The 25,972-nt window shown below is 43.0% G+C and overlaps 2 protein-coding genes across 6 annotated transcripts; both read left to right on the top strand.

Annotated features, from left to right (window-relative positions):
• Window positions 1–128: 128 nt before the first annotated feature.
• TRAF5 (TNF receptor associated factor 5) lies at window positions 129–17,544 on the top strand. 3 transcript variants are annotated; one of them, XM_088161200.1, is made up of 12 exons: window positions 129–4,415; window positions 6,670–6,802; window positions 7,206–7,524; window positions 8,672–8,729; window positions 9,962–10,063; window positions 10,412–10,576; window positions 10,878–10,955; window positions 11,337–11,411; window positions 11,681–11,773; window positions 12,729–12,869; window positions 13,362–13,530; window positions 14,013–17,544. In XM_088161200.1, exons 3-12 carry the CDS (start codon window positions 7,310–7,312, stop codon window positions 14,588–14,590), a joined length of 1,674 nt encoding a protein of 557 aa, XP_088017326.1. In that variant the 5' UTR covers window positions 129–4,415; window positions 6,670–6,802; window positions 7,206–7,309; the 3' UTR covers window positions 14,591–17,544. The 3 variants fall into 3 exon arrangements, with proteins under 3 accessions (XP_088017326.1, XP_088017327.1, XP_014732415.2); XM_088161201.1 differs by lacking the exon at window positions 129–4,415 and having other exon boundaries at window positions 4,642–6,802; window positions 12,729–12,857; XM_014876929.2 differs by lacking the exon at window positions 129–4,415 and having other exon boundaries at window positions 4,653–6,802; window positions 7,300–7,524.
• Window positions 17,545–17,771: 227 nt separating this feature from the next.
• On the top strand, window positions 17,772–23,322 carry LOC106853590 (uncharacterized). Of its 3 annotated transcripts, none has more exons than XM_088161203.1 (7): window positions 17,772–17,809; window positions 18,551–18,622; window positions 18,838–18,975; window positions 19,618–19,670; window positions 20,249–20,332; window positions 20,552–20,644; window positions 22,035–23,322. In XM_088161203.1, the coding sequence occupies exons 1-7, from the start codon at window positions 17,797–17,799 to the stop codon at window positions 22,083–22,085; spliced, it is 504 nt and encodes a 167-aa protein (XP_088017329.1). In that variant the 5' UTR covers window positions 17,772–17,796; the 3' UTR covers window positions 22,086–23,322. The 3 variants fall into 3 exon arrangements, with proteins under 3 accessions (XP_088017329.1, XP_088017331.1, XP_088017330.1); XM_088161205.1 differs by lacking the exon at window positions 17,772–17,809 and adding an exon at window positions 17,894–17,922; XM_088161204.1 differs by lacking the exon at window positions 17,772–17,809 and adding an exon at window positions 18,242–18,395.
• Window positions 23,323–25,972: the final 2,650 nt, after the last annotated feature.

Below are 25,972 nucleotides of genomic sequence, written 5' to 3'. Positions count from 1 at the left end.
AAAAGCTTGACCACAGAAGGGAGTTTATGTTGTGCTGAGAAATGCGACTCAAATCAATTTAATTGATCCCATAAAGAAGCAGCATGCCTGCAAATTGGTGCCTTTCCTTTTGCCACTGACTTCATGATGCAATGCTTTGTCTGTTCCAGAGCTTCATGGAAGGTTCAGGAAAACATGCCGTAGGTTGAGACACCTCCTTGGAGGGAAGATGGAAATTGAGATAGGCTAGAAATGCTTTGGGAGAAAGCTCAGTTAAAGGGAAAAGGCAAAAGAGGGTATATGTTGCATTAAGTACAAAAGAGAATAGAAACTTTATTTGGAAAACTAGTGTTTTAAATAACAAGAGACTTTAAAATTATTGCTTTCGGAGAAAATGCAATAGGTTACTTTAGGAAAGAAAGAAAAAAAAAAAAAAGAAAACGAGACCAGAAAGCAAAGAAAGAAAGCAGAGGAGGATAAAGAAAGAGTGGGGGTAGAGATAGAGCCTTAGGCATTGCCACGAGGGCAGCACATTTTGGACTGGGGAGGGAGGCTGATGCAGAAAGAGGGAGATGGAGACTGCCAAGAATCCTGAATGCACAATTCAGTTCAGATAACAAAACCATTAGGGTTTATGGCCACTTAAGTTATTACAAAACCATATAAAACGTTTATTTTCTATAAATGGATTTTATTTCCGTTTGGGAGTTCTGTTAGAATGTGACCTGCCTGTGCAGCCTGTGGCAGAAGCTGATGTGACCGAGCCAGTGCTGCTCCTCTGAGAGCTGCCACTTCACTTCCTGCAATGGGTGGGTTCACCCGGCTTTGCCAAGGCTACTGTGGAGGGCTTCACAGCATTGGACCCGAGTGTTTCTTATGTCCTTGTGTGTTTCCTGCTGCCCTTGTACTGCTTCTTTGATCACATCACTCACCAGTTTTGTGGAAGGTGAAATCTACTCGGTATCTTGGATTCCAACTGTGAGAAACGTCCTTGGTAACCTTGTGTTGCTCCAGATGGTAAAATCTGCAATCCCTACATCATTGCAGAAAGGCAAAATACTTTTCAGTGGCTTGCCTTTTATCCTAACACTTCTAAAACATTTTTATACATGATCTTTTCAAAGCTACTCTGGGGGATTTCCACTCCCTTGCTGTTTTAAAATGCTCATACTGCTGTGTTAACCACAAAGCTCACGCTGGTACACTCTCTCTCTCTGTCTCTCTCATTTTCTCCCCATTGAGGACCAGCTGCAGTTTCCAGGTATGGCTTTACCAAAACGTGTCTTGTTAATGCTGGCAGGAGCTTAATTTTGCCAGAATTATTTCTCATTTCTGAAGGGCTATTCAGGGTCTTGGCACACAGGGGTTGGGGGAAGGCTGCAGACCCAAAAAACATCTTGGGAAACAAGTTCAACCCCTGAACTGGTATAGTGGTGCTACGATGATGAGCACCACAGTAGGGATGAGAGGCAGAGCCTTCTTACTGAGATTTCTGTTGGTGCTTGGGAATAAAAAATAAATATATTAGTGATATATAATAGTGATAAAATACTCAGGGATTGCCACAGAAGTGATGGCAACAACATTATTTTCTAGCTGTGAGTGAGGTTATTTTAAGGCATAACAATATTGTGTTGATTAGAAATAGATTTCTTGATAATGCAAAATTAATTAATTATTTTTAGAACCTCCAGGGAAAACAGTAGATGTAGCAAATAAGTAAACTGTCTGTAAAAGCTGCTTTAGCACCAGACACACTTCATTAGTTGTAAGAGTGTATTTTAAAAAAAAATTGTAATGTTGTGTTGTAACCTGTGTCTTAAAACCCTGATGAAGTCTAGTCTTAAGGGAATTTACTGTAATGCTTGAGGGTACCTCTATGCAAAAGAAACCCTTCTGTCTGACTCTGCTTAGTGAAAATTTGCCTATGGAGATGAGCAAACTGATGCTTGCTTAGTAAGGTTTTACTGTGCCTTGAGGATGAGGTAATAATACAGTTGGAACTTCAATAATACAGTGATATCTGTATACAAAAGAAAATGTTTATTCCTCTGTCCTCTGCAGTAACATCCCCTGGGATGGCTCAGGCACATATCCAATAGGAAATTGTTGCTGTTAGAAACACTCTCTCCTGGGTACCAGCTGGTCACTGCCCTGCAGCTTTTAAGTGATTAGGACAACAGCAGAGCAATTCCTGAGGTTCACTTGCTGCCAGGTGAAGTGGGAGTGAGCCCTGAGTGTTAGCAGTGGGTCTGTGCTGGTGTAACAGGGGATCCTGTCCCTCCTCAGCCTCCGTGTTGGAGGGACACACATGATGCTGCCAGGGTCCATCTCCCACATGGGGACTCTGCAAGTGCGTTTTGTTGTCAGCAGTCAAAATGTTCTAACCCTTCCTGGGCTGGAAGGGACAAGGATGATCCCCCAGTGATGTCAGATGTCATCATCTCCTGTTTTCACATGACTCCATATAGCTTGATATACCTTAAGTATGCATCTGGAACTGTATAGATACTTTTAGTCATTATTTAGCAAACTATTGTCTCTTCCACTCTGTGTTGAGTTGAAGCATATATTTCTTGTCCCCAAAGCAGTAGGGTTTTGGAGAGCCTTAGAGTACTAAATCATACAGCTTTGTTATTTTAATTCAAAAGTACTGGAGGCAGCTAATCTGTTTATAAATTTAATAGTTTATAAGGCAGCTTGGAGAGGGTTGTTTTAATGCAAGATGTGTTCCCCTCCATCCTCTTTCTGCCTGTTACCTCCCAATGAAGTGACTTGATCTTAGACCTCAAAATTTGACAAAACTTTTCCCACTGTGACTAATAGAGTTTTAATCTACCATAACAGGTAGATAATTTTAGAGGGTGGGACAGAGCACCTTCTAAGATTTGTCCCTACCAAGTGTCTTAGGGCAAAGCAACAGAGCTGAGCTAGAGCTACAGAAAGGTAGGTGCATAACCTTTTTTCTGTGCCCTGTTGTATGTATGACACAGAAGCTGGTAGATGAGGAAGGTGCTTTTTGCTGGGAATACCCCAGTCCTGGAGGGTGGCTGAGCAGCACCCTCCCCTCATACAGTGAACCTGGCAGAAGCCAGGCTCTCAGCCCCATTTGCTGGGCAGCAGAACCATGGGTCCTGTCCATGTGTGGTGATCAAATCTGTGATAACAACCTGGATATTTCCCCTTCTCAGTCTGAGACATGGTGGCACCCAGTGCCTGTTGTCCTGGAAGTTTTGGCTGTAATGGTGCACTCTCAGCTCATAGAATAATGTACTAACCCTTCAGGAGGGCTTGACTTCATATGAGAGAAAACAGGAAAAACATGTTCTCTTTTAGAAAAGCAACCACATCATAAGGAATGGTTTTTCTTGTGTGCAGAAAGTATGTTTTTGTGGCTAGAAGAAGTTAATCTGTCCACATTAGCTCAATGTGATATCAAGGTTCCACACAGCCTCTGTCATTCTGACTGCTGGTGCTGCAGATAGAGAGCAGCAGTGCTGGAGGGGAGCTGTTTGAACATGGCTTTAAAATGTTGAGGCAATTTTATATTCTAGTAAGTCATGCCCATGCTGATTTTTCTCTTTATTATTATGTTCTGCTCAGTTTCTGAACAAGAAGCAATTCTAAGTGTGGAGCATTTTACTAGAAAATGTTTGGGCTTTTGGTGTGGTGGTAGTTAAAACTAGATAGCTCCCAATTTATAAAGTTTATTTTGTCATGAAAATTCTCCCACTTGGATTATTTCCAGTGAGGTTAAGGCATCTGCATAGAAGGAGTTGTTCCAGAAGCATTTTGCTTGTGCAGCCTGTGGTTCAGGCAGGGCTGGGATGCTGAAGTGGTGGGAAGGTGCAGCTGGGAGCTCTTTGTCCTGCACTGCCTTTGAGCTCCCACTCATTGGTAGCTGTTTATAGGACTTGGGCTTAGCTTCTAATGATTCATACCACTTTTTTATGTGTGGGCAGAATTAATTCTATTTATTTCAGTAGAGGGAAACCCTTTTTTTTTCTTTTAATGTGTAGGTTTTACAGCCTCCATAGGTTAGTGGGTTTTGTTGCAGTGGAGTTGCAGTGAAAATCCCTTTACAGCGTGCACTGTGTCTGCCACAAGAGCATCATTATGCAGCACGAGCCTGCCGCTCTCTGCTATTTTAAACCAGTTCACACGTGTGCTGAAAAATTGCAGATACACAATGGCAGGACACCTTCCCCTTGCTGGAAGCTGTGAGCAAGCAGAAGTGAAAGCTACCTCAGCCCCTACCTACGCTGGCCAGGCATCAGCGTAAGCAGGAAATTGATTCAGATAACCCTGAGGTGCTCTCACTGTCACAAAACAGCACTTTTTCCCCTGACAGTTTCCCTTTGGTTTCAGTTCAGAGAGCCCATGCACTGGAAGCCAGAAGTGGGAGCAAAGCTGCTGCAGCCCGCCCTGAGTCACTGGTGAGTGCTGGGGTGGGAATTACACGCTGCCTGCGCTGGTTTGGATCACATCCCACCGAGCGCTGGCTGGCACAGGGCTGCTGCTTCTCAGCTCCTCTGAGTCTCCCCAGCTGATTCACACGGGCACCTCTCCAGCTCGGGCAAAGCACTGCCAACCTCAGGCCCCCTCCTGGAGCAGCCCATTCCTTCCAGCAGAACAGCTGCAAGCCCTGCAGCAAAGCTCCTGCAGCAGAGCTCCTGCAGCAAAGCTCCTGCGAGGCTGGCAGCAGCGATGAGCCCCGTCCTCTTCTGGGCACCCAGAGGTTTCTGCTCTGCCCTCTGAGCAGGCAGCCTCCCCTTTCACCTGGGGTGCTCCTTCCTGTGCCCTGAGGTGCCCTCAGCTGTGCAATACTATCCTGGGCAAGGCTGAGCTGGAGGAGGTGCTTTCATGGAGATGCCAAGAGTCTCCATTTTTAGGAGCTGGATCTGGGTTGGGTGCATTATGAAGGTGTTTAAAGAGATACAGGCTCTCATTTCAGTAAGAGAGTTGGAAGGTGTTGTACCACAGCACAGTGCTCCTTGGAGAAAGCAATGGGAGGGTTTTTGCTTCATTTAATCAGCAGTGAAAGCTCTGGAGGAGTTTCTGGATGGGATTTTGGGCTGCTGACTGTTTATTTTTAGCATGTCCCATAACTTTTTTGCCTAAAACATGTCACACTAGCTGGGGTTTTTGGAGTTAAGGGAGATCCCTAAAGGCAAAATGGATAAAACATAGAATTTTTGTTGGTGGTGGTGGTTTTATTTTAGTGTGTTTTTACACAGTGTGGCATTAGCTTGCTAAACCATACCATCAGATGAGGTAAGTGCTGGAGCATAATAGGACTGGGGAAATTGGATGCCAAGTTAAAGGTAGAGAGAGCAGTAATAAGAGAGAGGAAGAAAACTTTTTTCAGGGTTGTCAGCGGCCTATGGCAGAGGTCTGTACTCTGGAAATTAATGGTGACAGCTTTCCATCTGCCTTAGAAGCAGCAGGAACACTCTGCTGCTGGCATCTGCTGCCAAGGCAGCCCAGACATGAGACTGGTACTCCCTCAGGCTGCATTTTGTCATATGTGGTTGATGTGAGGAAAATAGAATTGATCCTTATTAGGTGTCAGGGAACCAGGAACCCCATTTTCAGAGGAGGAAAGATCAGCTGTTTAAAAATGAAAGAAGCAAATGGACAACCATGTCTGATTTGAAGCATAAGGCTGTTCATTTGGAGGGACCAAATAGGGTAATTTGCAAACTCCTGTTGGAATAATAAGTCTTTAATGGCTGGAATGTGATTATGGCTCATATTCCTGAGGGCTACCGACGTTAGATGATCAGTTGTGCTGGAGTATGTCAGACATTCAGCCTGGTGAAAAGCAGGGAGGCTCTCACAAGCTGGGGAGGTGAATACTGTGTACAACCACTAACGAGGGTGCTGAGTTACAGGAGCACTTAAAATGTTGGCTGTGGAATACATTTTAATTGGTTAAGTGCTTTGGTGTGTTTTTGAATCAGGCACATTATCTGTCTGCAGGATTTCCTCACCCAGTATGGATTGTTAAAGTAGAAAGGAAAATGGATGTTGCTCTCTGAAGCCCAAGGTGCTCTGTGGCAGCTCAATAATTGCTGCTTTTGTGGACCAGGAGGCCACTGCAGCAGGGAGGGAGGGAGTGTCAGCACTGGGCACACTGTTTCTTGCCAGACACAAGGTTGTTAATGGTGATGTGCTGGCCCTGCTTCCCTCCAAAAGCAACAAATGCCCTGGGTGACCTTACAGGAGATGAGTGAGAGCTCTCAGAGAGGTGCTGATGCCAGTAAGAGTGACTCCAGTGACTGACAGGTGGTGCACACAGAGGAGAAACAGCATCCCACAGCACTGCTGTAAAACTGAGCACTTCCCTCGTGAAATGAGCATCTGGGAGCTCAGGTGTATTGTGCTTTTATACAGTCCTGCAAGGAAAACGTCTTCTGAGTGCAAAGCTGCAAGAAATGCCAACCAGAGTGGCTCTAGAGCTTGAGCTACTCACAAAAAAGACAACTGCAAGGTTGAGGGACTGGTGGCAAATCGCAAGATTTGTAACTTAAGACTTGGAACAAACGTTGATGGTTTTTCCTGTTGGAAAATTAATGTTTCATTCCTGTGCTGCCTATGAGTTATGGTAGGTTGAAAGAAAAACTTACATCACGCTTCTGATTGCAACCCTGCTTTTCTTTCTTTTTTTTTTTACATCACTTCTTTCAGACAGAATTAATATAGCAAAAAACTTGCACATAATTAAGCAAAATAAGAGTTTACTGCTAGAAATGAATGATGAACAGGAAGAAGAAAGATGGCATGTTAAGAGGCTTCAACTCCTGTAGCACCTAAACTGAAGGTAAAATCCCCCTGCTGCCTTTTTTTTTAATATGCTCCTTGCTGTGAGCCACAAATTGAACAGTGGAATGAACTTGTAGATTCATGTGGGTGGGCTCTACTTTAAGTGGAGACTTTCCTGGTGAACATTAAGACCAAGACTTGGTCTCTGCTTTTCCCAGCTGAGACTTGTAGTTTTTTAAGACCAAGAACTGCTACAAGAAAACGGGAAAAAAAAATAAAAACCCAACCTAACCATAAAAATCTCAATTCTGTGGGATAATTTTCAGATTGTGAAGCTCTTTTCCAAAGAAGTGTGCTTTGATGCTTGTGGCGTGATCTTTGTTTTGTGGTTCTGTGAGTGTTTTATTGTTCTTCCATAGCTGGCACCACGTTTCCCTCTGAAACCTGTCTCTCCCCTGCAGATGAGAGCCCTCCTGCCTGCAGCATCCCGCTGAGGCCGAGTGGCTGCCAGGGAGCATTTGAAGAGCTTGTCCCCGTGTCTGCTTCGCTTCCCAGTGCAGCTCCCATGGCCTGTGACGAACCCGCTGCTCTCTCGGACATTTTCTCGCGCCAGAACTCCTCCAGCACCGGCTCCCTGGACTTCGAGCCCGACGCCGACTACAAGTTTGTGGAAAGGCTGGAGGAGCGCTACAAATGCGCCTACTGCCACCTGGTCCTGCACAACCCGCACCAGACGGGATGCGGGCACCGCTTCTGCCAGCACTGCATCCTTGCGCTGAGGTGAGAGCACGCTCCTCCCGAGCCCGCAAGCTCCCCTTGTTCCCTTTCCTAAAAAACCAGCCCACGTCTTCTCTAAGTCAGCAGTGAGTGCCCTGATAAGGTTACTGACACAGTAAGAGGCTGCAGGAGGCAGTGGCAGGGCTCTGTTGAACCCAGTGACTGCGTGCTCGGTGTTTTAAAGGTGTCTCTAAAGACCTTGCCTGGTGCTGGTGAACCGCAGGGAAGTCAGCATGAAGAAACTGTTGATGTAAGCTGATAGTGCTGTGTGAAGTGCTGCTGTGGTCTGTCTGTCTGCCAATGTGCTTTTCAGAGGAATTTGCTGCATTGATGTCTCACCTTGTTGGTGCTGGTGGTTAGATTAGGCTGTGTTCATTTGCTTCTGTATAATTCCTCTGAATTCAGCAGAATTATAAAACTGGTGTTAATATTACCTGATGCTGCACTCGGATCACAAGGCTGCTGGCATCCCTCTTGCTTGGTACAAATGAGTTTACCCTCCAGACCTGTCTGGAAATTCATTATGGACTCTGGTGTACCTGAGGGCAGGATTTCACCTGGAAAGGTTGCAGAGGAGCCTCTTTATTTGGATGGATGTCATTAATTACCTTTTATGAATTTTAGGTGCTTCCCATTTGCTGCTTTGTCTCTGGATTGACTCCTTTTGTGCTGCCTCTGTGACTGTTTTCCTGCTGCCTATTACAGGGTTTCTGGAAGCCTTTTAAGAAAGAAGCCATTAGATCTGCTTTTACTGGCGTAGCAAGGAGGGCACTGCTGCTAGTAGACAAAGGCTGGGTTTAAAGCACCCAATGAGATTTTCTGAGATATGACATTTGTGAGCTGCAGATGGCCAGAGAGTGACGAAGTCCACTTAATTAAAAAACATCTTGTGGTTTTTACCATTGAACACTCTTAGGACAAACTCTGCTTTCTGTTACGTATTCATGGTTGCTGCTTTATGCCCTTTTTGAGCTGTGGGCAGAATTTGGCTGCCTTGTTGCCAGATGAAAATGTTTTTCAAGGACTTTTTTTTGTTTTGTTTTTATGCTATCTACTGCTGATTTCTGTCAGAGTCAGATTATAGCATAGCCCAATTTAATACAATAAATCAAATTTCCTGTGGGTTAACACGACTCTTCTTTTGATCTAGAGAGTTAAATGCTGTACCCACCTGTCCAGTCGACAAAGAAACAATAAAAATGCATGAGGTAAGTGGCTGTAGCTTTATTTCAGCAGTCAGCATTTACATGGCAGAGGCAAGACAGCTGAGAACAAGGTGGCTTTTAGTCCTTAGGGCACAGAAGGGTTTTTGCCTCTGAAATAATGTAAAGGAAGCAGTGTACTCAGTGTACTTAGCTCTCCCAGGAAGGAATTATGGCTGTCTAGCTAAAGGTTCATTTTCTACCTCATGTTGTAAAGTTATTTCATTCTAGTCTTCTGTATTTCCAGTAAAGTGTTGAAGAATTTCACAAAGCTTTCAATCCTCCCAAGTCACCAGATGTTTGTTTTTTTATGGAGATTTTATTGACTTGCTTTTTAAATGCCCTGTCTTGCTGGGATATCTTGTTTATCTGATTGTCTTCATTTTCACTTGGCTATAATTTGCTTTCTTGACTATCTCCATTAGATCTCATTAACTCTGAAGACCTGATTTATTTTTGGGTAACTTTTAGAGGAAAAGAGAAGTTCATCCTTTATATTTTGCAAGCTATTGTTGATTTTGGTTGTTTTGTTTTATAATGGATTCATTTGTCCTTATTTATATTCCAAGGCTTAAAAGCATACTAAATACTGATCCTGCCAGAAATTTTCCAGGGAAATCAAATTTCTCCTTCCTCTCTCTCCTACTCCTGATAGAAAATTATAATCAGACTGTCCACAGTCTGATTTTGTTTTCCATTTGCCATCTTCTATTTCTCATAAATTTTGATGACAACAGTGCAGGAAGATCTCTAAATAAGACTGAGAGTTTGCTCTGGGGGCTTCATTTGCTTCTGCATACCCAGCTGAGAAGAGGTGACAGAAAGGATATCTCAGCATCACCTCCATCCCAAAGGCACTGCTTGAACATAGAGCAGCATGCACAGAGCTGTTTTGGTCTTCTGGGCCTGTTAGTTCCAGCTGTTTTCTTCTAAATACAGGCAGGCTCTGGCAGTGGTTATACAATCCTGTGCAACTAATCCTGCTGGTTGTGGGATGGATCAACATCTGTGGAACAACTACATGAGGGGGAAAATACCCTATGCTTACTAGGAATGTCATAAATGGTTTAATTTATAGTTTCAATACAAATTTTCAATATTAATTATCAAGAGCCATACTCACAATTATGGCATCTACACTTGAACACCTCGAAGATCTGTAGTGATATTTTGTTCTTTTATATTATTTATATCATCCCATGTGACTGCATATTAAGGCTCGTTTGCTTCCTTTGCAGGTATTCAAAGACAACTGCTGTAAAAGAGAAGTTCTCAACTTGCATGTATTCTGCAAAAACTTTCCTAACTGCAATTCAAAAGTAATTCTGGGACGATATCAGGTTGGTTTGCTTGATCAAATTTTGAAGCCTTTGATTTTCATGACAGCTCAGTGTATTTATGATCAGCTAAGCTCCCGTGTCTTCAGAGTTATTGTAGCAATGTGGTTTAAGTACAAAGATTATGAGAGCTATACACTGTAAGTAGCTGTAATATATTACAGCTTTTAGCTTGTTCCAGCTTTGCCTTAGGGTTTGTTTGTTTTTTTTTTAATAGAACCATTTGTTTTATGTAGCCTTTGTAAATCACAGTGTCCATTCATATTCTGAATGCTTAGGTGATGTTGATTTGAGGAAATGTGCCAGGTCACACTGGCCATTTAGCATTTAATCTGCTGGTGTGTGTTGCAGGAGCATCTGCAGCAGTGTTTGTTTGAAAGCATGCAATGCACTAATGATGGATGTCGGGAACAAATCCTTCGCAAAGACCTGAAAGAGCACTTGAGCCACCTCTGTAAATTCAGAGAAGAGAGGTGCCAGTACTGTAATACATATGTGGTGTTAATTAACATAAAGGTAAGATTATGAAGCATTCACAGGAATCCATATCACCTGTTTCCCCTTGATATTGTTGAGTGAAAAGTTTCTGCCATTGCAATGGCACTTAACTCCTGAAACAAAATTTGGCTGAGTAGCCGAAGGAGAAAGTATAATTAATGTGCTTTAAATCATACCAATTATTGATGCTTTCTTATGAACAACAAGGTGATATGTGGTTTGTATTTGTATGTTTGGGATTATTTTTGCATAGAGTTCTCTGTATATACTACTTCACAAAAATGAAAGCCATTGCCTTGTTCTGTTTCTTTTTCTTCAGAATCATGAGAAAAATGACTGTCCTGATTTTCCTGTGCCTTGTCTCCAAAACTGTTCACAAATAATTCTGAAAAAAGAGGTACTATTATTATTTTTTTCACACACTGTGATTCAGCAGATCACATACATTTATGAAAACTGAAAGCTATGCTGCAGACCACATTGGCCCGTGCCAATAAAATTTTATTGCTCTAAGTGTTTCCTTTGTTCGATTCTAAATGGGATGTATCTCCCATCTCCATAATAAGTGGCTTATTCTGTCACTGCAAGCCATAGGTGTTTTGCAGCATGGAAAAATATCTGGCTTGCTTATTGATTCTGAATACTCATTTTCCTCATAAAGCAATTGGTGGTGTGACAGTGGCCTTTATTCATCCTCTTTGCAGGCATTTAGATTTTATTAGTGCTTCAAATTACTAAGTATTTATTTAATCATAAACTGCTTCATTAATACATGCAGATTGAAAAGCACCACGCTGTGTGTCCCGAGGCAGAAGTGGACTGTCCATATAAGCAGTATGGCTGTCACGTAAAGGTACTGTTTTATAGATCTTTGTCTGTACCAGGACTGGACTTTGTCTCCCAAACCACTCAGAATAATTAAAATAGCCAATTTATGTCCTTTCACAACCATTTCGGCTGACTAAGCTGAAATACTAGAGAATCAGGACTGCCCTTCCCTCACTTTCAAGGCATAAAGGAGACATTTTGAATGTTTGCATCAATAAATTTTTTACCAACAGCTTCAAAATTCTGCTTATCTTATTCTTTTATTCTTTCACTTCCCCTCTCTGCCTCACTAAGGTTAAAAGAGGGAAACTTGCTGAACATGAAAACAGTGCCCTGAGGGAACACATGCTGCAGATTTTAGACAAGAACTCCCGGTTGGAAGAACAGGTAAGTCATAGTTAATGAGCACTCTTCACCAGCTCTTGACTGGTTAGAGTATGATACAAGATTCTACATTTGTTGCCCGGTTTAGCTCATTTTAAAAGACTGTTTTTATGGTCTTTTCACACCTCAGAAGACAGAATAAGCTCTTCTAGTGAAGTCAGTCAATTACAGGGAAACCTCTCTGTGTTCATGCATGTATATTCACCACCAGGCACAGTGGGAGGCTCCTTGCTATTGCTCACCTCATTTGCTTTCAGTCTCTGCTTTACACTGGATATGAGGTTTAGAGATAAAGTATTTTAAAGTCTCATTGACTGGCCGGGGTGCTCCAAAAAGCAGCCTGTAGCTGCCCAGATCACCTGCTCTGTTTGGAGCATGGAGGACAGCAGAGCCAGTTGCAAGCACCTTTCTGATCATGATTATTTCTTTGGCTCCCAGCAGGAGACACTGGGTGTATGTCCAGTCCTGCTAAACTGAATGCATCCAATGATGGTGGACTTACTCTTTGCTTGTTTATGCAATAAATAAGAGTCCCAAACTGCTATAACTTGATTTTGAAGTGTGTATCCATCACTGACTCATCTCTTCTGCTGGTTAGAGCTCAGTAGAGGAAAATAATGCATATACATACACACAGAAACAAACATGCACATGTGCATGTTAGTATATATTATCCCACTATAGAGTTGAATGGATCATCATGATGGGAATGAGAGATATGAGCCTCTTTGCACCTGGAGCCACACAGATCTGCTCAAAAGTCTGATTACTTTATGTGCAATTCTTGCCTTCAGTGCTTATTCACAAATAGTGAATTAAGGAATGCTCTATCTAGCTCATTTAGAGGATTTTGCATTGTAAACTTTTCCACTGTCTCTTATATAGTCAGATATGTTATAATTTCTCCATTTATGTTTTGGTGTTCCTTAGCATTTACACTCTGATTTTTCATCTGTAGATATCTGACCTGTATAAGAGCCTGGAATGTAAAGAGATTAAAATCCAGCAGCTAGCAGATGCCATTAAGAAGTGTGAGAAAGAATTCAGACAGTATACACAACTGTTTGGTAACAATGCCAACTTGATGGTAAGCACTCAGGTGAGACACTGATTATACTTTTCTTACCAATTGCTTTCTTGCATCCTGAAATATGTTTCTCCAGTAATAGTTGTCATTAATAGCATAGCAATAAAAAATCTCCCCAAGACCTTCCCATTTTTTTACATATGGTATCGTCTTTTAATTTTAATCAATACAGAATTTTGGATACATCATCTAGGCAAAAAGCACTGTACAAATCCTCATGGTCAAATGCCCAGAGCAAATGTGCAGGTGTAAATTTGAATAATGAGTTGAATTAAGTGGTGCAGCATGAATGGGTTCTGAATGAGGATTCTCAGTCTGTAAATGTGCTGAATTAATCATGAAGGAGCACTGGGATAAGTTCCTAAGCCAGCAGAGCTCTTTGAATGCATCATATCTTGCTGACATGCTAAAGACTTCACTATCTTAATTCAAAGCAAATAACTGGTTTTATGGATATCTTTTGTCTCTACTTCCCACCCTCTTCCAATGGCATGAACTGGGAAGGCTCTGGCTAGTCACCTGGATAAGTCTGCACGCCTGGAATCACAAGTGAAACAGCTCATACAGATGGCAAACCAGCAGCAAAGCAAATTAGATCTGCGGCCCCTGTTTGACACAATTGAAAACATGAAACAGAAGATTGCCCTGATGGAGACGTACGACCAGCGCTTGGGTATGTTGGCACTGTCCTGCACAGGTAGAGGGGAGTTGCTGATTTACTGGTGGATGAGGATGAACTCAGTCAGTTGGAGCTCTTCACTAGAAAGGGCTTCCTTCTTGCATTCTGAGACCAAACTGTGATGGTATGTGCAATGTTCTCCCGCCTTTCCTTACTGTACAATGTCTCCTGACCTCCAGTGGCACTGCAGGGCCACGGAGCCACAGAGCTGGCCTTGGTTTGGCTCCTGCATTGTGATGGAGGCCATGGTGCTATTCAGGAGTTCGTGATTTATAGTGGCCAGCTTTTCTAATTCAACTACCAACTGCAATTACAGTTTTAAAAAGTTAACAGCTGTAGTTCACAGCCTGTACTCAGGGCAGATCAGTTTTGCCAGCTTGAGTCTGGGTGCTTGTTTTATTCAGAGCTCTGACAGTTTTATTTTACCAAATCTCTCTCTTTTTTTTGCTATTTCATTTTTTTCCCTCTTCTCTCAGTTGTTTTGGAAGATCAGTCCAGCAAACATGATCTCCAGATCAATATTCACAAAGCACAGCTCAATAAAAACGAAGAACGATTTAAGCTTTTGGAAGGCACGTGCTACAACGGGAAATTAATCTGGAAAATCACGGACTACAACATGAAGAAGAAAGAGGCAGTGGAAGGCCGCGTGCTGTCCATAGCCAGCCAGCCCTTCTACACCAGCCGCTGCGGGTACAGGCTGTGTGCAAGAGCCTACCTGAACGGGGACGGCTCGGGAAAGGGAACGCACATCTCCCTCTACTTCGTGGTCATGAGGGGCGAGTTTGACTCGCTACTGCTGTGGCCTTTCAAGCAGAAGGTTACACTTATGCTTTTGGACCAAAGTGGGAAAAAAAATCACATAGTGGAAGTATTTAGAGCTGACCCCAACAGCAGCAGTTTCAAAAGGCCGGATGGAGAAATGAATGTTGCCTCTGGCTGTCCACGCTTCGTGCCGCACGCCGTCCTGGAAAACACAAAGAACACCTACATCAGAGATGACACTCTCTTTTTGAAAGTGGTCGTGGATCTAACTGATCTGGAGGAATTGTGAAAAGTGTGCCTGATCAATGTGACTGCTGTAAGCATGAGGAACTCCTTTTGTAGTGAACACCAGCCATGCAATAGCAAATTGCCACCAGTCAAGCCACTGAGAATGTTTCACAGCTTTGGACTACAGGACTGATAATGAACTGCCAAGGCATCAGCCTTTCCTTTTCTACCCTTTTTTTCAAGACTGCACTTTTAAGGCAGCTAGAAGTCCAGGTTGGTGCAAATGTGCATTTGATCCAGATTGGTTCAGTCCAGGCTGGGGGAAATGCTTAGCTCCCATCACCAGACTGGCATTTGGAGATGAACCTCCTCCAGTAAATTCCCTGGAGCCCAGGCAGGCCTGTGGGCTCCTCTCCCTCACAAAAAGTGAAGCCATGCCCAAACATGCAAGTGCATTTCACCTGTCTGCAATGGAAACATTTCAACATTAGCAATTTCGAATCAATGTGTCTTGATCCCTCCATCTCCTGGAATTTTGAAGCAGGGAGAATGGCTTCAGTTAGGCAGGGAAAACATTTGCCAATGTTTTTAATCTTGCATCTTTTTTATTTGTTTTAATTGTGTTTTTCCAGAAAGCCCAGAGGAAGGAGCCAATGCCTCTTACTTTTTTAGCCTGTTTTCTCAGCTGTACAGAGTACCCCCAGGTCACAACATCTTTCTTGTGTCCTTTCCATTCCTGCCTAGTGCCTTGGGACTGATTTCCATTGGTGGTGAACATCCACAGTCCCCATCTGAAGCCAAAAGCTGCAGGTGCTTCTCACCTCTCAGGACATGGCCAGAGGCAGGGCACTCAGCCAGTCTGCCAGCTCCTGGCTGTGCTGCTGGAAGAGGGGCAAAATTCCTGTTCTTTTGCTTCCACATCTGAGCAAAAGAGATGTTTTCTGGCCTTACCAGCTCTACCAGCAGCAGGAAGACCTTGGGGAATAGGTCACGTAACATGAACTTTTCCTCTCTCCTAGAAGTTTGGGGAAGAAGGGGATAAATGGATGAGGGAGTGAGGTTGCTGTAAGAACCCGATTTTCACAACCAGTGCAGCTTTAGCATCTGTTTAAGGATTACACAGCTGCTTACTGTGATGTCTGAAGATCTTAATTTTTATTCCAAGTTCCTTCCATACTTCAAGGGAATGTATGAATTGTACAGAGTTTATTGGAGACACACTAAAACCACCAAAATCAGGCACTGAGGAAGAAGTGACTCAGTACACATGTGCCTTTTAAAGCCCTTTGGATGCCTGTAAGAGGGATGTAATTTTGCATACTCAGTCATTTCGTTATTACAAGTGGCGGAATTTTGCGTCTCTCACCTCTTACAGGTCAGGTAGGGAAACACCACGGCATTATCTGCTGCTCCAAAGCTTATCAAGACACAGCGGGAAGCTAAACTGGTTTTAGAGTAAGAGTAAACTAGGCAGGATAAAAACCAAAACGGGGCACAGACTGAAAGGTGTAAGATAGAAAATTCAGGATGGCAAATTTGGTAAAATGAAAAATGCCCTTCCTGTGCGGGATGTTGATAATCTAAACGATTCAAGGATTGATACCAAGATGAAGGCAAAATACTTTATTTTGTGTCTGTAATCTTACTGCTAGACATTTACTTTCCCACATGGTTTTCAGGACATAATTGAGACACATGTATTTTCTAACTCAGGGGTGGAGGGGAAGAGACCTTAGTAATCTGTACCTTATGGTGGGTTAGCAAATGTGAAATCTTTGTTTTGATCTAGAAGTCCTTTTTGTTTTACAATGTCAAGATGTACTGAGTCACCATAGGGGCTTTCCATGTTCCTGGGGACAGATTGTGAGGAACAAATTTTATTCGTATGTACCACCACCGTTGTCCTCAAGAGTCATTTCAGCTGTAGAACAGAACTAATTATGCATAACACTTGGTTACAGAAAGAGCACACTTGTTCTAACAGTGGTGTGCCATTCTGTGGCATCAGCCCTGAGCCTGGATTTCATGTCGATTATTACTTTAGTATTTGTCATGTAACTTTCAAAGTGACACAACTTGCATAATAACCACTAATAACGGATGGGAATGTACAATCCATGTGTCCTGGGGCTCTCCAGTACTTTGAGTGTTAAATACAGAAAGTGATAAAGAACTCGGACAAGCGAGGGAGGCAAGATGAAAGGGATGTGTGTGGTCTGTATCCTGGCAAATTCCCAGCCCTCTCTGCCTCCACCACCCCAAAGGTCATATGGGGATAATAACACTTGCAGAAGGGTTAGGGCTATTTAAATGTTTGTGAAGAAGTTTGAGCATGAAGAGAACTAAATATTATTAAAACTCTATTTCTAATTGTTAGAATAGGTGATGGCATAGTGACGTGGATAAGTGTTTAGTGTTTTCCTAGACAGATTTTGGAAGCATGTTTGGTTTTAGGCAGTTCATACTGCAATCTCTCCTCTACCTACTGGTTGGGTTTAGGTTTTTTTGCCATGAATATTCCTTTGAAGATTCTGAAGCACAAATTCATCCTGGGTGATGGAAACATCCCTTTTGAAATACTGCCTGTTTTATAAAGAATTAGTTGAGAAAATTACTTTTTTTAAAGACAACCTTCTTTAAATTGGTTCTTTTTAGTACAGAAATTAAGAGATTTATGTTACAATTTTCAGTGATTTTTTTACTACGTGTAAACAGGGTTTTAAATTTCATCCCATTCCTAATAAGGAAAAAAAATCTTGTATAGCATGAATTGTCAGGAAGAATTTTGATGTTGCATGAAGAATACCAAAAAACTTTCCAATAATATTGTACTGGGTAAGTAACCAAAAGAGCGTAGGGTATTTCTACATCACCATACTGTATGTTTCTAATGTATTTATTGATAGTTTGTAGTTGTTTGAGTATCTCTTACTACAACAGAGGCATTTTTCTAGCTGAATGTCTTTACTGTGTACATAAACTAATGTAAGAATAAATAATTTTATCATCCTTCTAGAGGGACTGTGGCCTATATTCCTTTTGGCTGGATTGAAGCAGACTTTTACGGATGTGGAGTAGTGGGTATTTGTTTACACTAATTTAAAAAACAACAACAAAAAACCAACAGAACCAAACGAACACTGCTTTAGATTAAAAATAAATGTGCTTCGTGGGTATTTTGGTTTGCACTTGGTTTGCATGAGCAGCCGCACATGCAAATTCGGTAAATCCCAAACTAGATCACATGAATATCCTCGAGGTCTGAGGATGCACTGCGATGGTAATCTGTGGTCGGGGAGGGTTTGGGCTCGGCAGGGCTTGGATTTGTTTCGGTTCAGAGCAGGAATAGGAACTGTTCCAGTATCCCCTGACTACTGCGCGCTTGGCAACGCGGTATTTTGCAGCGGGGCAGGGGACGGTCGGCAGGGCAAGGCCCGGCGGGTCGGCAGGCGCTGTGAGGGAGCCGTGCTGCCGTCCCTGTGCCCGCGGCTGCCGTGAGGGAGGGCCGGAAGTCGGCGGCGCGCGGCCCCAGCCCTTCCGGGGCGAGGGGCGGCGGAGCCGGGGCGGCCGCGGCCGCAGCGCCGGTGGGTCGGGGGCCCTGGGGCGGTGGGGGAAGGGTGGGCAGGGCTGGGCCGGGGCGCGGGGCCCTCCGGCCGCTGAGGGCCATAGGCGGCATCCGGGATCTAGCCACAGCCCGACACGTAGGTGTGGGTAAAACCGCCCTGGCGCCTCCGCTAGCGGCACCCAGAAGCGGACCTGGCCTCCGGCTCCTGAACGTGCTTTCCCCCCGCAGTGTGGTGCAGTGTCATGGCGGGGGATGTGGTCCTGTGCCGTGTGCTCCGGGATGACCCTGCTGGAGCAGGGAGGTTGGGCCCTCTGCTGTCCCTTCCAATCTGTCCCACCTTGCGGTTCCATGGCGCTGCCCTCGGGCGTGCTCGCTCGTTTCCTCTGTTTCTGAACCAATCCCCCCCCAAAGTCTTCTGGAAATTGCATTATTGAATGTCCCTTTGCCTCTGACTAGATATGGATAACAGGAAGGATGAAAAGAGTAGGACGCTGTGTGCAACCTCAGAAGAAGGGCCGAAGGCTCGAGGTAGGCGCTGTGATCTGCTGCTGTGGTGTTTGTGTGTCACCCTCGGTGTCACTTACCGGGTTCGCTGGTGGTAATAGAGCATGGCACACTGGAAGAGCGGGGAAAACAACCAGCCCCTCAAAACAGGGGTTTATTGTGTTTAAATTGTACTTAGAGTCGTTTTGTAGGCCTCAGTTACTAGCAGGCTTGTCACTGTTGTCTTGTGTTCCCCTAAGGAAAAGAAAAAAGGAAACGGAAGCGCAGCAGAAGCAGATCCTCATCTGTTTCATCCACGTCGTCTTCTGGCAGTACATCCAGTTCTTCCTCCTCATCACGCTCATCATCAAGGTCATCTTCTTCCAGTAGTAGTAGAGGTAAGCTACCACCATATGCACATGGTGTTTTCCAGTTTTGATAGCACTCCAGAGAACATTTAAAACTTGTCTTAAAAGTGGTGAAACCAGCACAAAGTGACAGTGCAGAATAGCAGTGCTGCTTATTCAGGGTGTTTCTCTCATAACCCTTTCCTATTGTGTGTAAAGCTGCCACTTCACACACAGTTTTCTTGTGTTAGTTTGAATTCCTTCAAAAGAGAAGCTGCCTTTTGAATAATATGCTGTATATATTTAAGCCCCTCAGATTTTTTACATTTTCAAAACAAAGATCTTTTTTTATTTCACCCATCTATCTAGACCAGAGGTGTGAGTTTGATTTAGTCCTACTTTGGTCTTAACATTTCAAGCATTTAACTTAGAGGACTCAGGTGAAGCTAGCACATCTGCAGAATCAGTCAATCAGGTATTTTCAGTTTCCATGTTAGTCCAGTAAGTGGCAGTAACTTCATGTGTTCTCTTTCTCAGGGTTAGTTCAACCTGTGTCAATACATACAGCTGAGCTGAAGCATTTTCTTCAAATGTTTCACATTTCTCTGTGTCTTATCTGTAAAACATATGCTTTTTTCAGAATGCTAAACTTACTGGGTTTGATTTTGTTGTTTATTTTTTCTTTAATTTTAGATTCTCCTAAGTCTAAGTCAAAGAAGAAGAAAAAAGAAAAACACAACAAAAAGGTAAAAGTTTACAAAGAGAAATAAGTAGCTAACAAAACAGTTCTTTCTATTTCAATAACCTTAAGTGTCACTTAAGACAATGCTTTTGTCTGCGGCTGTGTAAATCTAAATCATGCCTTTAGGGTTGTGGTAGCTGAACTGATAAAAGGGCACTTGGCTTTATACAAAAAGAGAAGTAATTTAAAAGTTACTTTTGCCAATCATTGCTGGTCCAGCTGGAGTTTAGAGTAATCTCTGAAGAAAAGTGGGGAATCTTGATTCAGAAGAAATTATTTATAGTCGGTGAGAGAAGCGAGTGGTAAATTCTTACTGTTGTAATTTTTCTATTCCATTTTCAGTGATTTCATACATTGGGGTTACTTGAAAAGAGAGAGAACAGAGATTCAGACCTTTTCTCTTTCTCAGAGTCCCAAGGGTTGCTAACTCTGGTGCATTACTTTCTACTATTTGTCCAGGAGTGGTAAGGGCAAGCACTAGTGGCTGTCTTGACTTGAGAGGCCTTGAGAGATCCTTGTGGGTTTGGGGGTTTTTGCCCTTGTCAGTCTGTAAGCATAAGAATGCCTGTCTTATTCTTGTAGAAAAGGAAAAAGGAGAACAAAATGAAGAAAAAGAAAGAAAAGAAGAAAAGGAAAGAGAAAACAGGACCTGTCCAGCTTTCCAAGGTATGCTGGTCTGAGTGTGAAGGCTTGTTTTATTTCTCACCTTCATGCTTAATCTGTCATAAAAATGCTTGTAAGATCTTTAGTCATCAACCAGTAAAACCTCTCTCTGTTGTTGTGGACAGTTAGGAAGTATAAAAGATTATTGTCTGTAATTTTACATAAGATTTGTAATGGTACAGAGCAATGCTTATGTCTTCTTAACATGTGATCTCATTTCAGTTCTTCAAAAACAAAAAGAAGAATGAAAACTACAGCATGATAACTGGAAAGAAAATTAAGATGAAAATAAAGAAGACTAAGGAAGATATAGAGGTAAGAGTTAATTAGTCCAAATATCCCTAAGGAAAAATACTGTATCTTTTAATATTTTTCTAATAGTAGTTTTTGTAAAAGAGTGGGTCTTGCAGTCTGGAGTTGTAAACTGAATGTAGCTTTTAGTGTGGCTGTGATGCCCTCTGAGAAATTTGAATTCATTCTTTTGGCAGGGTTTATGTTATGAAGGGGCTTGGAATACTGAGTCGTGAGCAGATAAACGAAAGGATGCTTGTGCAGGTTCTTAGAATTTCAGCCTCTAATCATTAGCCAGTTTGTAGCTTTCTTTTACACTGGTGTTAATTGTACTCATCTTCTTTCAGTCTCTTGTGATCAGTTGTGGTAATTGCTACTTTACTGTGTTTTTCTAACACATGTGAGACTAGGCTTTATTTAGAGTGGAATTTATAAAAACCCGGTAGTATTATTAGGACCACATGCTCCTGCATTTTCTCAAAGCAGTCAAATGTTTTTGCTGAGATACCTAGGGAAATAAATACCATGAATAGTGCTGTGTGCTATTGCTATGGATGTTTTGCCTCAGCACTTAAATAATACCTTCACCCTTCAACAATTTCCACACCTTAGGGTGGCCTGCAGAGGGCTCTGGTACTGGTCAGTAAGTGTTACTTCCTTGAGGTGTCCAGCTCGGCAGATTCTCGTTCAGCCCTAGTAGTTCATTCTACAGCTACCAAAGCAGTCCTGAGCATTCCGAGTTAAATTTGACTGAAAACACATTATCTTCTCTCTGTGACTCTGTAAAGTGTGTCTTAAATTATGCTTAATGTTTGCTAGTTCTGTTCCAGTAACCTGCTTGTTACGATATTTGATGTTGGTCCTTTTTTGGTGCCCGTGGTCTTGCTGAATTGAACAACATCCATTCTTGACAATATTTAAAGAATTCCGTAATTTTTAATAAAATCGCTGGAATTGACTGATTGGGCCATCCCTTACGTGAAGAAAGAGCCTAAATTCAGGGTTCTGTTCTGTTGCATAAGCTGCTGTTCATGCATAGGGAAGAAAAGGTACTTTCCAAAGCACAGGACTTGCAGTGGGTACAGTGAAAGTTGCCTCAGCCACCAGAGAGGAGCATCTGTCATGCTTGTGAGTTCCCTCCTGGGCAGGCTGTGAGCTGCACCGTGACAACCCAGTGGAGCCTCCTTAGGGAGCCACTTAGGAAATGTCTCATGGAATAGTGACAGCTCATCTCCCCAGTACCCATTGCCTGACACTTCCCCTGGGCACACACGCCTCACTGGTAGCTAGTTAGACCCAGCTGTGTCAATGGCACTTGCTTTGGGAGTGAAAACCCCACAGAAAACAGAGATCTGTGGCCTTGCTCCTGAGGACAGGTCTGTTCAACCACTGCCTCTGCTTGTCTGCTCTGCAGAGAGACCGGAACCGTGCACAGCTCCTGGAATTTCTGAACTCCGCCTTGTAAGGGGAAGAGTGCTCACCAAGGACTGGTAGATGTACCAAGCCAACCGTCATCCTAGCAGAACACTAAAGGGAACCTCAGGGAAAAGGACACCAAGTTGGACAAGACCAGACCCTCCTACTGAGAAGAAAATTGGGATGTCCTTTTTAAATGGCAAAACAAAGAGTAACTAATAACTTGTTAATGGAGAGCCATGTCCTCCTTTTGAGATCCTAAGGTAATAGCCAGGCTGTGGTGTTTTGGAAAAGCCCAAGTGTGTGTTGTTCACAGTGATAAGGAATGGCACACTGAAGTCCAGCAATGTAGTTTCTATCCTAACTGCATGCAGAATGCACTCTTGATTTCAAGTGTCTTAATTTTTTTAGTAGTTTAAGCAGAGTATTTGTAAATGTCTATTTGAAAGATGTTTCTTTTATGTATATTTTTTTCTGGTAGTGGTTATGCTTATCCTAAAGAGCAAATTGACCTTTGTAAATAGAATATCCTTTTACATAAATGATTTTTTTTTGAAGTTCATTCACTAGTATGTTATTTTCTTTCAGAATTTGAGATGTGGTATTTCTCTGGACAGTTTATTGCTCTCTCTCTTTAGAAAGTGTAACAGCAAAATACTTTAGAGCAATAATGGCGGCGAATTATTTTTATCCTCAAGTAGAAGCAAGAAAGATCTCTGGTTTTGTTTGTCTGGATCAGTTGTTCAGCTCATAATAGATCGTTTATCCCTCACATCTGGAATTGCAGTTCCTAGGCTAAAAAGCTCTGGAGTTATGGCCTGCTTTTCTGATCCTGTGAGCCATGGATCCAGTATTTCTCTCTCTGAAGTGCAGCAAGACACATACCATCGATGTACCGTAGTCTGATGGAGGAAGAGCTGTGGAATGGTGTTGAGGCACACAGTGACAGTGACTTCATGGGTCTGTTGACAGTCCACTGTGAGATGAGACAGGTTTGGACAGGCAGCAGGAGCCCAGCACAGCTTGTGGGTGTGCCAGCTGTGGTAATTTGCTCAGTGACTGCACTCTTTCCTTCCAAACCTTGACTCCTGGTTACCCAGCAGGCCCCTCTGTACATAACCCTGCTGTGGGAGTTCCACTCCAATCGCTCTGAAGCAGGTGCTCCTCAGGAGCTACGGCTTAGGAATGCCTGAAGGAAGGACTCAAGGGGAGTTGACTTTAATGAGAACATCAAGTGTACAGCAGTCAGAGTGGGAGGAGTTCATTAAAGAGCAAATGGAAAATTCTCTCTGTGTCTGCTATGGTGTTTTGAAGTAAACCTGAAGATTTGTACCATTGCTCAAGGGATAATTTCATAAGTGTTTTGATATGTGAAATCTTCTGAAGATGGTAGAATCCTCTCCTTTCCCTAGTTTTCTTTTGTTGTGAAGCATTTTGTAGTTGTTGCAGAAATGTAACTCTTAAGAGAATAAAGAGCCCTGATCCAGCAGAGCAACTCCTTACATCCTTATGAACATAAAACTTGAAAAACATAGATAAGAAATGGAGTTTCCTTGACTTTTAATCCAGCAATGGAAAGGGCTTTTTTGAAAGCACTGTTCTGAAATGTCACTGGGGGGAAAAAACCAACCAAACAAGAAAACCCCTTTTATTTATTGTGGGGATTTTTATGCTTTGATTTATGCTACTTTGGTATTTTCTAGCTAGTGATGTCAAAGCGTCTTGCCCAGATGAGCAGCTTTTGTCTCTGAACTTTGCATAACAAGGTTAATCCCAAACACACATTTTTAGAAGACAACATCCTTCCCATTCCGTGGGTTATATTTTATGTAAAGATGGTGTAATTTTGGAAAACTTGGTGTGAGGTAGGGAGTAGAAATTTGGAAGATAGAAAGAAAATAGAAACAGGAAACCCAGAGATCACAGTTGTAAAGAACTGCATTGGTTGGAAGGTTCATACTTCGTTTAGATAATTTGCTTTTTTTGCTCTGGTCAAGGTCATAAAAACTCCTTCCCTGTTCTGCATTAGTATGGAAAAGGCAAAGGACCTTTAGTGATACAATGTGGACTGCTCGTCCTTTAGGGTTTTGGTAGTTGTCTCTCATGGTACAAAAATGAGTCAAACTCTCTGTTCTTAAAAAACCTTTTTTTTTTTGGTGTTAAGGACAGAGAAATTTTTTGTTTATTTTCTTGACATGCTGGGTATGCTTTAGTGATGCTTTAAAATATTTCTGTGCCAGCATTTACTTCTGTCATTTCTTCTAGAAAGCCAAGCTGCTTAAACTCTGAGGCAGTGATTCTGCTTTATTCTCTCCTGCCCACTCAGTTACAAGTGCTTTCTGAAACTTCCCAGCAGTTACTGCTTTTAAGGCCTCCTTTTCTGTTCCAGCCATCTCCATGTAGATTCTCAGGTTTCTGAAGAGGCTTGAGTCATGTTGCATCCTTCCCTTCTCCATCTTTCCCCACAAGCACTAAGACCCTGTGCATCTTCTTGGGACTGAGTATCTTTGAGGCTGCTGTTGTGAAAAGGCCAACAGATTCCAGTCCTCCCTAGTGAGCACAGGCCCTTACAGCCAGGATAATTTTCCATGCCTTGCACCCTCAGGGAAGAAGTTCATTTCATTGACCTTTTCACTAAAGCATAGCTTCTTAATACCTCTTCAGATCCCTGTTGTGGCAGCTGCACCACAGACTGAACCCGATGAGAAGGTTGCAACAGTAAGAATGTGGTGAAAATCAAGCTGAGGAATTTGCATGAGGGAACTGTGAAGCAGCGTGGGATGTTAACCTGATACACACATGGCTGATAGAGAGACTTGCTGCCAGGTCTACCAAGAAGTGCGTGTCTGGGCAAAGGTGAAGGCTGGAACAACAGAGCAGTGGGAAAGGTGTGAGGTAGGGGTGGAAGGAGATGGCTGCTGTCAGGAGTCATGAAGTAGGGCAGAGGTCAAGTGATGAGGCAGAGGCTGCAGAAGCTTATCTGGCTGGGCAAGTTGAGGTTCTTCCTAAAATTCTGACTCATACAAGTCTTTTAGATGTGAAACCTGCCTTTTGTGTGTGTGTGTGACAGTCTTCCCTATCACACCCACCTTCTGTGTTCATTTTCCATTCTGAGAATCATGCAGAACTCAACTGAATTTTTTTAGCAGCAGAATTTTCAGAAACAAAAGTCACTGTCGTGGGAAGGAGAGGAAGGATACATTCTCTGAGCTGCTGCTGCCATGCCCATCTTCCTTGGCACTCTTTAAAGTATTCTATCCTAGCCAGTTCTTGTGGGCAGTGAAATCCTTTGTTACTCGTTTCCTTTAGAGTTCACTTGAACTTCACTCTTTTGCCCACACAAAAACGTAGCAGAGATGAAAAGCTGAGGAAATATTGATAAATGCCACTTTGACTAGGAAGTACCTGGCTCCCTGGAACTAAAAGGTCTCATCCTGCAGAGCTGAGCAGGGCCTGCCATTTTGGTGACAGTTCAATATTCAGTATGGTTAAACTTGGGCAGGTTGTGCTGTTTGGGGTTTCATGCTGCAGAAATGCATCATTCCCCGTCATCCTCTGCAGCAGGAAAAACTGAGTGAGCTCTACACACAGGAGAAGAGCAGAGGTCAGAGAGGCTGAAGTGACTTGCCCTGGGGTCACCTGCTGAACCTTTCCTGGTGTGGGCAAAGGCCTTGAAGGCTGGTGGAACTCTGATGTCTTTTCATGTGTTAAACACACTCCTCGAGGTCTTTGCTATGTGTATTTAGAAATAAGTTCCCAAAGTTCTGATTCAACACTCATGGCTGGGACCTCCTCTGTCATTTGAGGAGGGCTCCGTGGAATGGCTGGATTTTATGTCTCAGTGGGCTTTCCTGAAAGAATTGAGGTCCTGGGCACACCTGAGAATCCTCCAGTTTGCACTTGGTTATATTTGAAGCTGTAGAGTGATGAGTTTTT

Source organism: Sturnus vulgaris, chromosome 3 (genome assembly GCF_052056855.1).
Source record: "Sturnus vulgaris isolate bStuVul1 chromosome 3, bStuVul1.hap1, whole genome shotgun sequence".
Lineage (NCBI taxonomy): Eukaryota > Metazoa > Chordata > Aves > Passeriformes > Sturnidae > Sturnus > Sturnus vulgaris.
Note: the sequence above shows the minus strand (reverse complement) of the source record. Positions and strands in the feature narration are given on the sequence as shown.